The sequence below is a fragment of the Hypomesus transpacificus genome, unplaced genomic scaffold (genome assembly GCF_021917145.1).
Source record: "Hypomesus transpacificus isolate Combined female unplaced genomic scaffold, fHypTra1 scaffold_52, whole genome shotgun sequence".
Classification (NCBI taxonomy): Eukaryota; Metazoa; Chordata; class Actinopteri; order Osmeriformes; family Osmeridae; genus Hypomesus; species Hypomesus transpacificus.
In genome coordinates this window covers 366948-382249 of record NW_025814031.1, presented here as the reverse complement: position 1 = coordinate 382249, position 15302 = coordinate 366948, and the positions used below count along the sequence as shown (strand labels likewise).

At 42.9% G+C, this 15302-nt stretch overlaps 1 protein-coding gene across 2 annotated transcripts; it reads left to right on the top strand.

Annotated features, from left to right (window-relative positions):
• Positions 1–11226: 11226 nt before the first annotated feature.
• On the top strand, positions 11227–15181 carry LOC124465525 (peroxisomal membrane protein PMP34). Of its 2 annotated transcripts, none has more exons than XM_047017357.1 (9): positions 11227–11794; positions 11954–12014; positions 12214–12280; positions 12552–12700; positions 12885–13001; positions 13117–13262; positions 13534–13629; positions 13770–13852; positions 14017–15181. In XM_047017357.1, the coding sequence occupies exons 1-9, from the start codon at positions 11720–11722 to the stop codon at positions 14162–14164; spliced, it is 942 nt and encodes a 313-aa protein (XP_046873313.1). In that variant the 5' UTR covers positions 11227–11719; the 3' UTR covers positions 14165–15181. The 2 variants fall into 2 exon arrangements, with proteins under 2 accessions (XP_046873313.1, XP_046873314.1); XM_047017358.1 differs by having other exon boundaries at positions 11714–11794; positions 12001–12014.
• The last annotated feature ends 121 nt before the right edge of the window (positions 15182–15302 follow it).

The window sequence follows — 15302 nt, the reverse complement described above, 5'->3', positions numbered from 1 at the left end:
CCACGACAGCTTACTAAAAACCGGTTTGCTTTTCCACGGGCGAGAGCCACCACAGAGCCACGTCATTACGTCACTGTATACGTCTCATATTTCCAAGCAACGCTAGCGCGGTAGTGCCAAACACAACATCAACAATGGCGGACGTTTCGTTGCTGTCGTTGCTCATGGTTTTGCGAACCTATATCGGCATCCAAACACGGCGCATTTGTATAGACCAATTATCACCCTACGTCACACAACTGTCAAGCAGTCTCAACTGCGCATTTCGGTTGTAAAAGACAAACTTCTCCCCGGTCTATTACACTTGGAGTGTCGATCAGGTCATCATATATCTCTGGCCACTGGATTGCAGGGCTTGATATTAACCCTGAGGCTCTTGGCCTTTGGACAAATACATTTACGTTTCACTTGTCTATGCACAAAATTCACTTGACCCCGATACCCTTAAATAGCCTGACCAAGTGATCAGCCAAAACTAGCCTGGCTAACGGAGGTCGCTTTCTCAGGCAAATGACGAATTAAACAGGCTTGGTTAAAGAAATCCGAGATGCTGGCTATCTTCATCAGGCTCGTATCTACATTAGGCAGTCCTCCCTAACGTTTCTGGTGTAAAATTGAGTGAATCACAACATTGTGCACACTGCCAGTGAGCGAGTCTGACTGAGGCTAACGTCAAAACAGTGTAACGGGGACGCAGTCTCACTCATGGCCAGTTTGAACAAATCAGAAAAACAATCGGACCAGCTGGCTAAAAGCAGAATTCCCATATCTCTTGAAAGCTGTCCTTCTCGACTTTTAAAATGTAAAATTGACTGTTAAACTATAAAATTATGAACTGTTAAATTATGAACTTAGTGACATGACGAAGACATGGTTGCCACTCGACTATGCGGTCTGTACCGGGCAACATTCTCACTCAAATTTCAAGACTTTCATGACCCAAATCAAAATTCTGATGCGACAGATCAATGGGTAATCGCTTTCTCTTTTAAAGGCTGTCCTCCTCAACCTTTTTGGTATTTTTAAATTTAACTATTTGTATTATCCGTGTGGTCCTTTTGCCATTAAAAATTCTATCCTTTGCCGGTTTTCTGCAGCCACATTGCGCGCGCATCCCGAATGTTGACATTACAATCGAGAATAATAAAAGTCGGAGCAAATTTACAAATGAGCAGTTTCATTAATAAAATAAGCACATTTTCAGCAACTACACTGCCCACTTCTCGATACATTTTCATTCAGATTCTGATTTACAAGTACCGTTTAGCTGAAATATGAATTGTAAAAACTTTGCAATGGCGGCCAAAGCGTTTTGTTGGTCACGGTAACCCCGCCCCAAGCGGTTCTTTGTTGGTTTGTAAACTAGACCAGCTCCGAAGTGGTGCTCGTTGCGAACCACGTACGAACCACTTTTCCGGTTCCCAGTCTGTCGAAAGAGGAAGAACTGGTTCGCGATTAGGCACCGGCTCCGAACCGGCTCCCAAAATGCGTTGGTGGAAAAGGGGTATTTGAGATGTTTCCCTGCTCCAACACACCTGATTCAAATGAATGGTTATAAGCAGGCTTCTGCAGAGCTGGATAACAACCCATTCATTTGAATCAGGTGTGTTGGAACAGGGAAACGTCTCAAACATGCAGGACAGGTCTATAGAGGATAGAGACTTGTGTTATGCTGGGTACACACAAAAATATTTTTTTAATCTTTTAAGATTTTTAAAATGTGAGACCACAAACATGAGGACAAGAAAATCGTAATTTAACCTTTTTGATCCTAAAGTGTGTGGTGTTTGTCCTTGGGGTTCCCCTCACAAATTATTTCGGGCAAGTTCGGCCACTCTTAACACACCTCACATCAAGGGAATATCTGATAAAATAATCTGTAGATAATCGGGACCTAACCTAGGATTGTCGGCACATTACCTAGGATTGTCGGAAGGGGGAAATCGGCCCAAAACCAGCCCGATTATCTTGTGGTGTATAGCCAGCATTAGTCAGAGCATGTTTGAACGGAGTTGTAAATTAGTGGAGCAAGGAACAGAGTGCCATTAATAAACATGAGAAAGGAGTGCACATGTTTCCTCAAGGCTTACAAACAACAACAGAAGTGACATTGTAATGGACCTGTTTTCGGAACCTTAGTCTGGAGCCTTGCTCCTGCATTTTTGTTTAGCTTTTCCCTCCATTGTACCGAACTCGTACCGAACCGTGATGTCTGAACCGCGGTATGAACCGAACCGTGACTTCAGTGTACCGTTCCACCCCTAATGTATCCTATTTTCTGTTACATAATGCAATAACAATAAACACACACAATTGTTTATGGTCTGCTCATCTTTCTCCACATTGACGTGATTGAGACTGCTTACTCATTCCAAGGCCTATTGACAATGTGATTACAACAGTTAAATTATGTGTGTGTGAACTGTGTTTAAGAAAGGACATTGAGTACCTGATCAGTTCCCAAACTGTCTATCTCTACCCAAACTATTTGTGTGTTGCCTGAGATGTTCCAACTGTTCGTCATGTAGTCGGTGAATCGAAAGGCCAGAGACACTTGGTGTTCGTCCCTGGCTTGGGAACCACAATTCACCTTAGGTTAGATTCTCAGGGAGATAATTGACTCGTTAATATCTGACTCCAATTTTAAGACACGTGCACAAGTGCGTTACCTGTAACCTCAAGCGCTAAACAGTTAATGACATGAAACTCTGACGTAGGTAAAAATCGTCTGCTTGATCAGAGCACCGACCCTAAAGTATGCGTGTTCACTAAACAGTCGTTTATCTCTACTATAATATAGATTTAACCATAGTCGACCTAGTAGGATATGTAATCGATCACTCAGAGGCCCCGGTAAATTCCTTCGGAGTGTGGAGATCCACTGTAAGTGACTCAGAGGCCTTAAGTTAAAACCTACTCAAAAGTCTATGTTTATAATCAGTTAGCCGCATCAACCAGACTAGATCTAAGTTTTCACCGCAGTAGCCTGATACATACGTTTCAAAGAGAACAAGTAACGTCAAAATGCACAATAATAGTTTATTATCTAAATAGCAAGATAATCAATACAATGATAATGAAATATCATCAAATACAAAACATACCTTCAGAGCAATGGTTAACAAAGGTCTGTCACAATGAAGACTAGACGCCTAACGCACCAGAGCTGTATGTAAACAAAACTCGAAGTGATTGGTAACACTTCCTATATACACCCAAACCTGACTAAAGTGGGGACACCGGTCACATGACTGAAAAGTAGTCTAAACGCATACAAATTCAAATTGGATCATTAATCAAGGCTACAGTAGACCAAGTGGTTCCCTTGCAAGACAGGGGAATATGTTAAACACATGTTGGTCTGCTGTAGGCACAAACTCTGTAAACCCTGTACATGTACATGTTACAGTATTAAAATTATTACAAGCATGTAATATATAAAATAAGAAACAAAAGCATATCAAACATGACATTAAAAGCTGTTTAGAACAACAATTTTCAAGAACACAACTTTTAATGATAATTTCAGAGTCTTCCTCTGTCCATCTTCCTCTTCAACTGTTGAGACCACCTCTCCAGAGGTGTGTCATTAAGGTGTGATTGTCATTTTAGCATTCATGTAAATCAACGACTGTCCCAGACGAGTGTCTGGGTGACCAGTGACAAAGGGGCTGCCAAAACAGCCCTACAGTCACTTGGTTAAAATTGGTTTAGGGGAACCAAAACTCTTTGTAGCCAGTCAAAGGCAAGTGCTGCCGCCGCTTGGTCAGCCACCCCCTGGAACTGGCTTCTCCAAATATACCTTGGATACCAGTGTGATGTTGCAACTGTTGTGTAAGACAACCTTTCACAAACATTTTATATGGTGCCATGTATCTGGCAGTCCTCAGGTCACATTTTATACGAGGCAGGTAAACAAAGTGAAGAGCCCAAAGATGCCTTTCGTTGTTGGCAATAATGATTCCTTCATTTTCTATATAGATATGTAAACAAGAGGAGTGCTAGACATCCGTTTCAAGTCTTATTGTCAGGTACACAGAACACCACAAAGTCAGACTGGGCACTGACATTTTTGGGACAAAACACTGCAAAGCAACCAGGCATTACACAATAATTACTTAGATTACATCTATGATAAGCTAAAAGAAATTATAATAAATTATAAACCTCCTAAATATACAAAATAGTATACATTATATCAGACCTCTAATACAGATAATGACCTATAATAACCTTAGACCTATACTAACTACAGTTGTCAAACGATTAAAATATTTAATCGCGATTAATCGTATTAATGTCATAGTTAACTCGCGATTAATCGCAATTAATTGCAAATTTTTATCTATTCTAAATGTCCCTTGATTTCTTTTTCATCCATTATTTTTTCAAATTGTAATGCTCTTATCAACATGGAAAAGTGGTTGGGATTGCTTCGTGCAAATATTTTTTTAAAATTGAAAACAACATTGCAATCGCCTGGCTTTGACGAGCGGGCGGAGAATTCGCATCAGCTGTCTGCTTGGCCATGAACATGGTATTTTAGACTCCACAACGTGCTGCGATGATAGCTCAGTTCACAATGACAGAACACACTGATCACTTTGGTCTTGTCAATGGAACCATTTGGCAACCTTTTAAAAGTAAACTTTCCATTCAGAATCTTATTGGCATCCATTTCGGCGTCTGGCGCTGGCAATCAACTCAAAACGTAACGTTAGCCTACTACCAGAGAATGTCTAATATCCGTAAACGGGCTCTGCTACAACTCTTTAGCCGGCTCGCAAGCCCAAACAAGTGTGTGGCGTGCCTGTTGTTTTGTTTCCGGTCTAGCTAGATCCGGTGTGGTATTGTAGTTTTTCTAACGTCAGTGGTTGTTGCAACAGAACGTGAAAAAAACTACAAAGTTTGCTAGGTCAAAAAGAGCGTTAATCGCGCGATAAAAAAATGTACGCCGTTAATTTGGGTTTGCGTTAACGCCGTTAATAACGCGTTTAACTGACAGCACTAGTAAAATGCAAAGGTAGCCCTCATGACCTCAACTTGCTCACTATGATTGCCTCAATGCACTTAATTCAAACATATAACAGAGCTGAAAGCGGTAATTTGGGTGGGAGAGGGAGGTTTGGGGCGTGGAGTGTTTCTTGCACGGGTATGATTGTCTTTTTCAACTAATACGTCTAATACTTTTTTAATAACGCGTTTAACTGACAGCACTAATACTAATCTAAGACAAGTGGGGTACAGTTAGTGCAATATTGCTGATAGTGCAACCAGTAGCTGAAAGTGACAGGGTGTAAAGTGGCTAGTGAGAAATGTCCATGTAAATGTTCATTCAGAAGCCTGCTGGCCCTTGGATAGAAACTGTTGTCCAGAAGGCAGCGGGGTGAAAGACTGAAAGATGAGTGGTAGCAGTCTTTTAGAATCCTGCCAGCTGTCCCGAGGCATCGTGTGTGGTAGGTGTCCTGTAGGCCTGGGAGCTTCCTGGCGATAATAAACTCAGCAGACCTGACCACACTATGTAGGACCTTGCGTTTTATTTGTGGGGCGATGTCTGGGACACCAAACTGGGCGACTGCTTCCGAAAACAGGTTCATTACAATGTCACTTCTGTTGTTGTTTGTAAGCCTTGAGGAAATCACATCGATGGCTGAACCCATCGATTCCTCTATGGATTAAAATCCTCCACCTAAGAGATTAAGGAAGGGAAAATAAAAGATTTCACTTGCACATCTTATTTTATAAATAACAAAAAAATATGAATGGCTTGAATTCAGCTAAAATGATTTGTATACATTTCTGTGCAACATGTTGGGCGTAGGGCTGGGCGGTATGACGGTATATACCGTGCAACGGTAGAAATGTGTCTACCGGGAAAGATTTGGCTATACCGTTTCAACCGCGGTATGCTTTTCAGTGTTTCCCACAAAGACTAATTTGTGGCGATGCGCCACAGAATCAACACCGGCCGCCACATTGCGTTTCGTAAAAAAAAATTTTAAACACTGTTTAGGTTAAACATGCAGCGAATTCTTTCAGCTGCATTTCCTTACCCTGCTCTCCCTCCGTCTCTCTGTCACTTACGCGTTTTTCTCACATACATAGTCACAACGTCAGCACACGTTAGCAACGATGCATACATTCGCCGTTCTAGTAAGACAGACAGCTATATCAGCGAGCATTCAGCATTAGCTTAAGATCTAGGAAAGTTCAGGCTACTTTTCGCTAGGTACCTACGAACATGTCTTAATCAAAGGTTCCCCTCCCTTCTTTTGGTGAGAAGTCTCAGGAGCTAGCTACTTACCCGGCGTCATGGAGCCGACCAGTTAAATAGTTATTTAGCACTAGCGTTGCTACTTGCATATGCAGAATTTGTTTGTGGTTGATTTTGTGAAGGTGTGAATAATTTTGTATGAATATTTAATCAAATAAAGTTCTGTATAACAAATTATTAACGAAGGAATTATTTTTAGCCCCCCCCCCAGTTTGTCTGAGGGCATTACGGATCCGTATTGCGCTGTGAGTACTAGGTCACCACGCGGATGGCATGACTGCGCATCAGCCAATCGGAACGCTCATACTAGTAACTTTGAGTCAATCAGGATACAGCGTCGGAAACACCGACAGACCCGCAACCAAGACAGGTCTCTCAGTTCTGAGGGAAGAGAGAGCGCGAAGACGCGCTAGCCGGCCAGTAGTGCCGGAGAAAGAGGTAGGCTATGGTCTGTAGATGCTAGGCAGTGTAGATGTCGTGTGCACATATTGTTAGAATAACCACAATTTGTATAATTAGATCACCTACTTATGTTACTGTTCAATAAACCCATATTTTTTCTACATCGCTCGCATACGCTCCCACAATGCCCTACACGAGCGTCAACGCCCGGTTTCATTGAAAATGAATTGGAAGCCGACACTCCGCGTCTACAAGAGCAACAAGTCTCTCAATAAAAGTCATTGTTATCCTGGAGGAAACTAACAACAGGTCCAGCCAAGCATTCTTAAGTGCCGTTGTACTCCCGGAACAAGTGCGTCTTGTGCCTTTTCTTGAAGGTGGGGAGACAGTCAGTGTCCCTGATGGAGGTGGGGAGCTGGTTCCACCATTGGGGGGCCAGGCAGGAGAAGAGCTGTGGGTTGGGACCGGGCGGTCTTGAGTGGTGGGACCACCAGGCGGTTGTCTGAAGAAGAACGTAGGTAATGGGTGGGGGTGTAAGGCTGCAGGGAAGAGACTTGATGTAGTCGGGTGCAGTCCCGTTCACTGCACAAATAATATAGAATATTCAATACAGTATACTAAACCTCTAAATACACATAATACATATAATAACCTATACTAACCTTATAAACCTATAAGACAAGTGAAGTACAATAGTGCAACAAGTAGCTGAAATAACCTATACTTATAAACCTTATAAACCTATGCTAACCTAAGACAAGTGAAGTACAATAGTGCAATATTGCTGAAAGTACAACCAGTAGCTGAAAGCGACAGTGTGTAAAGTGACTAGTGAGAAGTGTATCAGTGTCCATATCAATGTCCATTCAGAAGCCTGATGGCCCTTGGAAAGAAACTGTTGTCCAGTCTGCGTGTGCGAGACCGAATGCTTCGCTATCGCCTGCCAGAAGGCAACGGGGTAAAGCAGGGGTGTCCAATCCTGGTCCTCGAGGGCCACTGTCCTGCATGTTTTAGATGTTTCCCTGCTCCAGCACACCTGTTTCAAATGAATGGGTCGTTATCAAGCTCTGTGGAAGCCGGGTAATGACAATTCATTTGAATCAGGTGTGCTGGAGCAGGGAAACATCTAAAACATGCAGGACAGTGGCCCTCGAGGACCAGGATTGGACACCCCTGGGGTAAAGAGACTGAAAGATGGGTGGTAACAGTCTCTTAGAATCCTGCCGGCTTTCTTGAGGCATCGTGTGTGGTAGGTGTCCTGTGGGGCTGGGAGCCTCCTGCCGATGATGAACTCATCAGACCAGACCACACTACATAGGGCCTTGCGGTCACTGTCTGTGCAGCTCCCATACCACACAGTGGTGTAACCAGTCAGTATGCTCTCTATAGTGCATCTGTAAAAGTTAGTGAAGATGACTGAGTCCATGCCAAACTACTTCAGTGTCTTCAAGAAGAAGAGGCGTTTCCGGGCCGCTTTGACCACCTTTTCCGTTTGAGCAGACCAGGTGAGATCAGTGCTGATGTTCACCCCGAGGAATCTGAAGAAGCTGACCTACTCCACTTCGGATCTGTTGATGTGTAGGAGTGCATGCTCCTCCTCCTGCCGCTTCCTATAGTCCACAATCATCTCCTTAGTCTTGCTGACGTTGAGAGAGAGCTTATTGTCCTGACACCATGATGTCAGGGTATCAACCTCCTCTCTGTAGGCGGACTTGTCACTGTCAGAGATGAGGCCCACGATGGTTGTGTCGTCAGCAAACTTAACAAGGACGTTGGAGTTGTGCGTTGCCGCACAGTCATGAGTGAACAAGGAGAACAGGAGAGGGCTGAGCACACAGCCCTGGGTTGTGCCTGTGTTGGTGATCAGTGTGGATGAGGTGCGGTCAATTGCAACCAATTATCACCACCCGTGGCTTCCACGTCAGGAAGTGGAAGATCTATTTGCATAGGGAAGTGCTTAGTCCCAGGTCCACAAGCTTGGTGACCAGTCTGGAGGGGATGATGGTGTTGAATGTTGAGCTGTAATCATTGAACAGCATCCTCACATACGTATTCCCTTTGTCCAGGTGGGAGAGAGCAGTGTGCATGGTCAGGGCGATGGCATCATCTGTAGACCTGTTGGACCGGTATGCAAACTGCATAGATGTAGGACAGGACCGGGAGACTCGCTGTTGGCCGTCATGGAGACTGGTTTCCAGTTGACGACCAGGTCCAGCATTGGCAAACCAACGACCAGGCAGCTGCTGACAGCTCAAACCCCCCACACCACAAGGGATGTGTGTGTGTGTGTGGGGGGGGGGGGGGCGACAGAGAGGGGAGAGCAGGGATTAGAGAATGCCAGGAGCAGCTAACAGTTACAGTCATAATAGAATGAGATCCCCACCGGTCAAGTGTGGACTAAGGCAGCAATTTAACAGAGCAAAAAGGGGGTATTTGATGCTGCCCCACACATTAAGACAGTGAGCCTCCCTCGGTTGGAACATGAAATCTGTTCCTGGGGAAGGAACTCTAAAATAATTTATCCTTATATGAATAAGGATGAAAACAACCCGTCCCCCGTTGTCTCCAACAAGTAACAGAAACTATAACAGTAACAATATTCAGCATCGGAAACTATAACAGTAACAAAACAAAGTAACAGGTTTACTTTATTTGTAACATCTAGATGGGACAATATGAACATATAAGCTACAATTTAAAAATGACATGTGATACACACATAGGCAAACACAAACCCAAGGTTTATAAATAAAGTACATATACACACATACTTACCTTTAACAATCGCAGAATTGACTAAACAAGAACGTTTTTAACCGAATTTTAAATGTCGAAACAGTATCAGCCTCCTTAATTGAGACAGGTAATTTGTTCCAGAGGTGCTCTATATGAGAACGCCCTACCTCCAGCTGTTTTTTTCTTAATTTTGGGAACCACCAGATAGCCGGCATCTTGAGATCTTAGTGTCCTTGCGGGGCAATAGGGTGCAAGGAGACTGGAGAGGTACAGTGGTGCCAGTCCATGCAGAGATTTGTAAGTTAGTAGTAGAACTTTGAAATCAGCTCTGGCTTGGATAGGGAGCCAGTGTAAAGAGACAAGAGTAGATGTTAATGTAAATGTTATGTGATCAAACTTTCTTTTTCTAGTCAATAGTCTAGCAGCAGCATTTTGCACCTGCTGTAAACAATTTTGGTAGGTAATTGGGAGGCCAGAGAACAACACATTGCAGTAGTCCAATCGGGACGTAACTAATGGATGTATTAGTTTTTCAGCATCATCCTTTGAGAGGAATTTCCATATTTTGGCAATATTACGTAGATGGAAAAATGCAGTTCTAGTAATTTGCTTAATATGGTACTCAAACAAAAGTTCAGTATCCATTGCGACTCCTAGATATTTTACCAGCTAGCTTTGTGAGACTTTGACGCCGTCTAAAGTTTGGCAGGGAGGGGATCGAGAAGGCAGCTAGTGGGTTTTGAGGAATCTATCAGCTTGATGAACGCTTCCATAGAAATAGTTGTTCCGGGAGTACAACGGTACTTAGGATTGGTTTGCTTGACCCGATTGTTAGTTTCCTCAAGGATCACAATGACTCTTGCTTAGAGACTTGTTGCTCTTGTGGTTAGTGGTAACTGAGTTACTGAATTTTGTTGTTTTGCACTTGCACTTATAGTGGTTCATGTTGTTTAAATTGTAACTTGTTTAACTACATGCTCTTGTGGTTCTTTCCTTTGGCACTTATTTTAGTTGTTCACAATATGTGCTTCATGTTTTGGCTACTCGCAATGTTTTGGGGCTATCTTGTTGTTATTATCAGTGACCTATGCACTTTGTAAAGCTCTGTCTTGGAAGTCGCTTTGGATAAAAGCGTCTGCTAAATGAATAAATGTAACTGTAAATAGGGTTAAAGTGGGGTTAAATAGGGTGTTTAATGTTTAATGTAACTGGCCCCATTTTGGTCCCCCAATTGAAATGGTTTAGAACCTGATTTTTAGAGGTTTAGATAGGCCATCAAGAGGAGCGGGACCAAAGCATTCCAATGTAACCTGTACAGGTTTTGAGTTGGTGTAGATTTGACCTGATCTGGGTTTTAGAATATTAATAAAAAATCCGAATTCACCCTTGAATAGAAGACAAATGATCCTTCCTTCAGAGTAGATGACAGTATCACTCCTTGGGTGCGTGGGTCTCACAAACTGCGTAGCAAAAGGCGAATCAGATGGAACAGTGTGCTGAGCAAGCCCCCACCCCTCGCCCCTCGGCTTGAAGCAACGGCCCCGGTGGATGTAGGTGGTATTGCATGTACGGTTAGGTTTCCGACTCTTCCGGTCGTTTTTATTCTATTAACTCCATTCAACATTTACAAAACTATCTCCCCCAATAATTTTAGTTTGTTTCTCGAACCTGGCTCATACTACTAGCTTTTTCATAGAATAATTTTTCCCGATTTTTGCTAAGTTTGAAACCAATCCGAAATGGGTAAACTAGCAACTTTGCTTAATCAGTGAAAGTTGCCTGCAAATGTGCTCGCGGACACTAAAAGGGCACGAGCACAAAAGTTCATATTGGCCGATAGCCGATACATGAGCTCTCGGAGTCGGAGCTAGGGAAAAAAAGAGCCACTGTTTAAAGCTAGACAAAAAGAGCCACTGTTTAAAGCTAGACAGGAAGACACGGAAGTGGAAAGATGGCCTTGTCCAGTCTCGCGCTCTCGCTTGCCTCACTGAGCACTACACATTCTCTGGAGCACTTTTCATAGAAGTGAATGGGGACGCCATCTTGGAAGACAAAAGTAGCTTACTCTAGTTATATTAACTCTATGGTGCTGAGTCTGAGGTACTGCGCGCACACAACTGGACTTGTTGAATGGTGTAACAAAGCCCACCTTCTTTCGCAATGTCGGTTTAGACAGTTTGAAAAGCAGTAAAACCAATACCGTTAACTAAGCCGCACGCAGGACAACCCTTTATTTAACGGGCAGCTTTGGCAGTCCTTGTTCCGGTGTTTGATTTCATTTGACAGTCCACGATCTTACAACAAGAAATGTCCAACAACTATGGTTCGGCTATCGGCCTTTTGTCTTATGAGACGTTGGTGCATGCCGTGGCTGGTGCAGTGGTAAGAAATAGTTAAACATAACAAATGTCATGCCTTATTTTATGTTTATTTACCTAAAGCTACATGTTGTCACCCAAGGCCAAGCCGAACTCACTACCCATGACACACTGCCAAAGACAACACAAATAACTCACACTGCAGAATGTATGTTGTTTCTAGGGTAGCATGACGGCGATGACAGTCTTCTTTCCTTTGGACACTGCCAGGATCAGACTGCAGGGTGGGTACAATGAGCATAGGCCTGGCTTGACTGCTTGCGAATTGGACTCTGAACGCAGGTCTCAAAGAACAATCTATTCTAGATTATGTAGTTTTGGTGGATGGTCGACATACAGCAAGTTCGAATGTATTAGGCCTACTAATATTTCATAAGTGAAATTAAATAGGAAGCCATGCTCCCCTTTCTCTTCATCTTTCAGTGGATGAAAGTCGGAAGGCCCAAACCACCCCCGTCATTCTGGTTGAAATAGCAAAGGAAGAGGGCGTGTAAGTTGCCTACTGAAGTAGTAAACATGGAGCACAATAATTCCGCTCACTGAGTTACTCTTCACAACACCCCACCTTAATCCAATTACCACCGTTTGATTTGATCTATCAACAGTAATATTGCTTTTTACAAATGTGTACATGGCCTTGATTGTGCTGCTATATATTTTTTTTTCTATAAGCTTTGGAGTTTAAACAACTAACAATTAATGTTTATAAGGCTAAACTAAGATTGATCAGATATGACTCTATATCCTCTTTTCTGCATCAGGTTGTCTTTGTACAGAGGCTGGTTCCCTGTTATCTCCAGCCTGTGCTGTTCAAACTTTGTCTACTTCTACACCTTCAACACACTTAAGAAACTGATGGTGTCAGGCAAGCCCAGACCGAGCAAAGACCTGCTTATGGGCTTTATATCAGGTGAGAACATCCTGAAGTTATCAGTTCATGACCATCATTTCAGTGTTATCCAGACCTTCTCTTGATAAGTGGTCCTGCTTGGCTCCACGTATACCACCGTTATCTAATTTCTATAGAGTTGTGGTTAAATGAAGCAATTAGCATTTGAAGGAAAATAGATGCCTAATTACAGCTACCTCCTTAGGTGCAGGGAACGTGATCCTGACCACACCCATGTGGGTGGTCAACACTCGGCTGAAGCTACAAGGGGCAAAGTTTAGGAATGAAGACCTGCATCAAACCCACTACAAGGGCATATTTGGTGTGTGTCTGTGGCCAACTTTATTGGTCTCCTATGTAGTTCATGATACAGATAATCTGTGTTGTTTTTGTCTGTTTTCTGTCCCAGAGAGAAATTAACTGAAACATCTCTCCAGATGCTTTTTCCCAGATCATAGCCAAAGAGGGATTGGGGACGCTTTGGAATGGTATCCTGCCTTCTCTGGCTCTGGTGTTCAATCCTGCCATGCAGTTCATGTTCTATGAGACCATGAAGAGGAGGGCCGGCCAAGGAGGGAGGAGGGTGAGAGAATGAGAGAGAGTGGCTGTGTTCTAAAAATACTACAAGAGCTTTGTCGCATTACCTGTCTGCCACTTTGACCTTGTTTCTGTTGAATTGATAAGATGGTTTCATATTGTTCCTTCATCTGTCAAATTAGGTTGCACACACAAATAGCAAGAGCAAAGAACAGAGATGGGGACATAGAGAAAGGTTCTCAAGAAAGTTTTGTAGAAAGTAATTCAGTCAATGTCAGGCTTAAAGATAACAACACCATTGTTTGGTCTACATACAGATTTCCTCTGTCGAGATCTTTCTCATTGGAGCACTTGCCAAGGCTATTGCTACAACAGCAACATATCCCCTGCAGACAGTCCAGGCTATACTAAGGGTAAACAGACATGCATTCACACAACATACAGTCTGGTCAAGTTTTATTCTTATATCTATATCTATCTATATACACACACACACGCGCAGTTAATAATGATTAATCAGTCATTAACATACTCAGACTCTTTTCCACCTCAGTTTGGCCAGTTCAAAGCTGAAGGCAAGGGTGGTGTATTTGGAAGTCTCAGAAATGTTATCTTCCTCCTAATGGACAGAATCAAGTGAGTAATGCTCACTGAACTCTTGCCTACCTTTCAAAGTGGCAGCAATCTGACATGGTTATGATCACAAAGAATCACTGATTGTGAATAGAGCTTTTGTCATGGTCTTGAGTGGCATGGTATATCACTGCTGGGTGTTGAGGATGTCTGTTCTATCTTTGTAGGAGACATGGAGTGCTGGGCCTGTACAAAGGCCTGGAGGCCAAGCTCCTTCAGACTGTACTAACGGCTGCTCTAATGTTCGTAGTGTACGAGAAGATTACAGCTGTCACCTTCAAAGTCATGGGCCTGAACAAGAAACTGAAGCACTGAGATTTATCTGACAGGTTATTTTCAGGTGTTTTGATTCAGGACTGGCATTTTTTACCGTTTAAGTCTTTCATAAGTCATCATAAATCATCAGACAGAATCTATCAGATGTGGTGGGTCTCAAAAGTCTTTGCGTCATTCCTCACATTTTTTCCTTTTGTGGAATGTGAGAGGTGCTTAATGGGAAAGGGGGGAAAGGCTTGAGAAATAACCTTCAGCCCAACCTTCAACAAGATTCAGCCCCGACAGTTTCCACTCCCACAACCTCCCTTTCTGTGACTCAGCTTTTCTGACTGCATTGGTTTTCACTGCTCTGCCCTCATCAGCAAATCAGATTGTTATTTAGATTAATATAACATTGTTGGTGGATGGGTGGTGGGAATCCTCGAGTTAGATGAATAGTGTGCTAGTATGCATTAAGTAAGCAAGTATTTCTGTGAAGATAGATTTGTTACATTATACTTGAAACGTGCTGGCTACACTTTAAACCTCATCAGCTTATTTATGTGGCATAACCTGTCATTGATGTTGGTTGTCTAACATTAGATTACATTGCACGTGCACTTGACCTTGTTTTAAATATACAGAGCCAAGAAAGTGGATGGGAGTGACAGAGACAGTTTCATGTTCATTTCCACCATCTACTGCATTGCATCTTAAGCACTGTATACTTTGGTACATCGTACAGCGGCATAGCCGTGGGAACACATTTTATCAGGGGGGTGGCTTAATGTTGCGGGGCGGTGCCGCAGTGGTGGATTTTCAAGTCATATCATTTTAAATTCTCGTGCTGTCATTAGGGGTTGCTGCAGCACCCATAGTTCCTGCAGCCATGCGCAGCAGTACAGGTCACTGTCAGCCCCCCTCCAGAGGAATGCAACCCTATTTAGAAGGAAGTGCCAATTCATCAACCAGCTGGAAACTGGAAAACCAGCAGTTTTCCAGTTTTAACTTAAACATGGATAACATGAAGCTAATTCTATGTTTCAATATTGGTACAGTGACAGGTGACTTTTTCTTAAATGAAAAAAAATCATTAAAATGTATTCAGTTTGCAAGCAGATGCATTACCAAGACAGTTGACTGCAATCTGCAAACCACATTTACAATAACTGTAGGGGCATTAATAATTTGAAGGTAT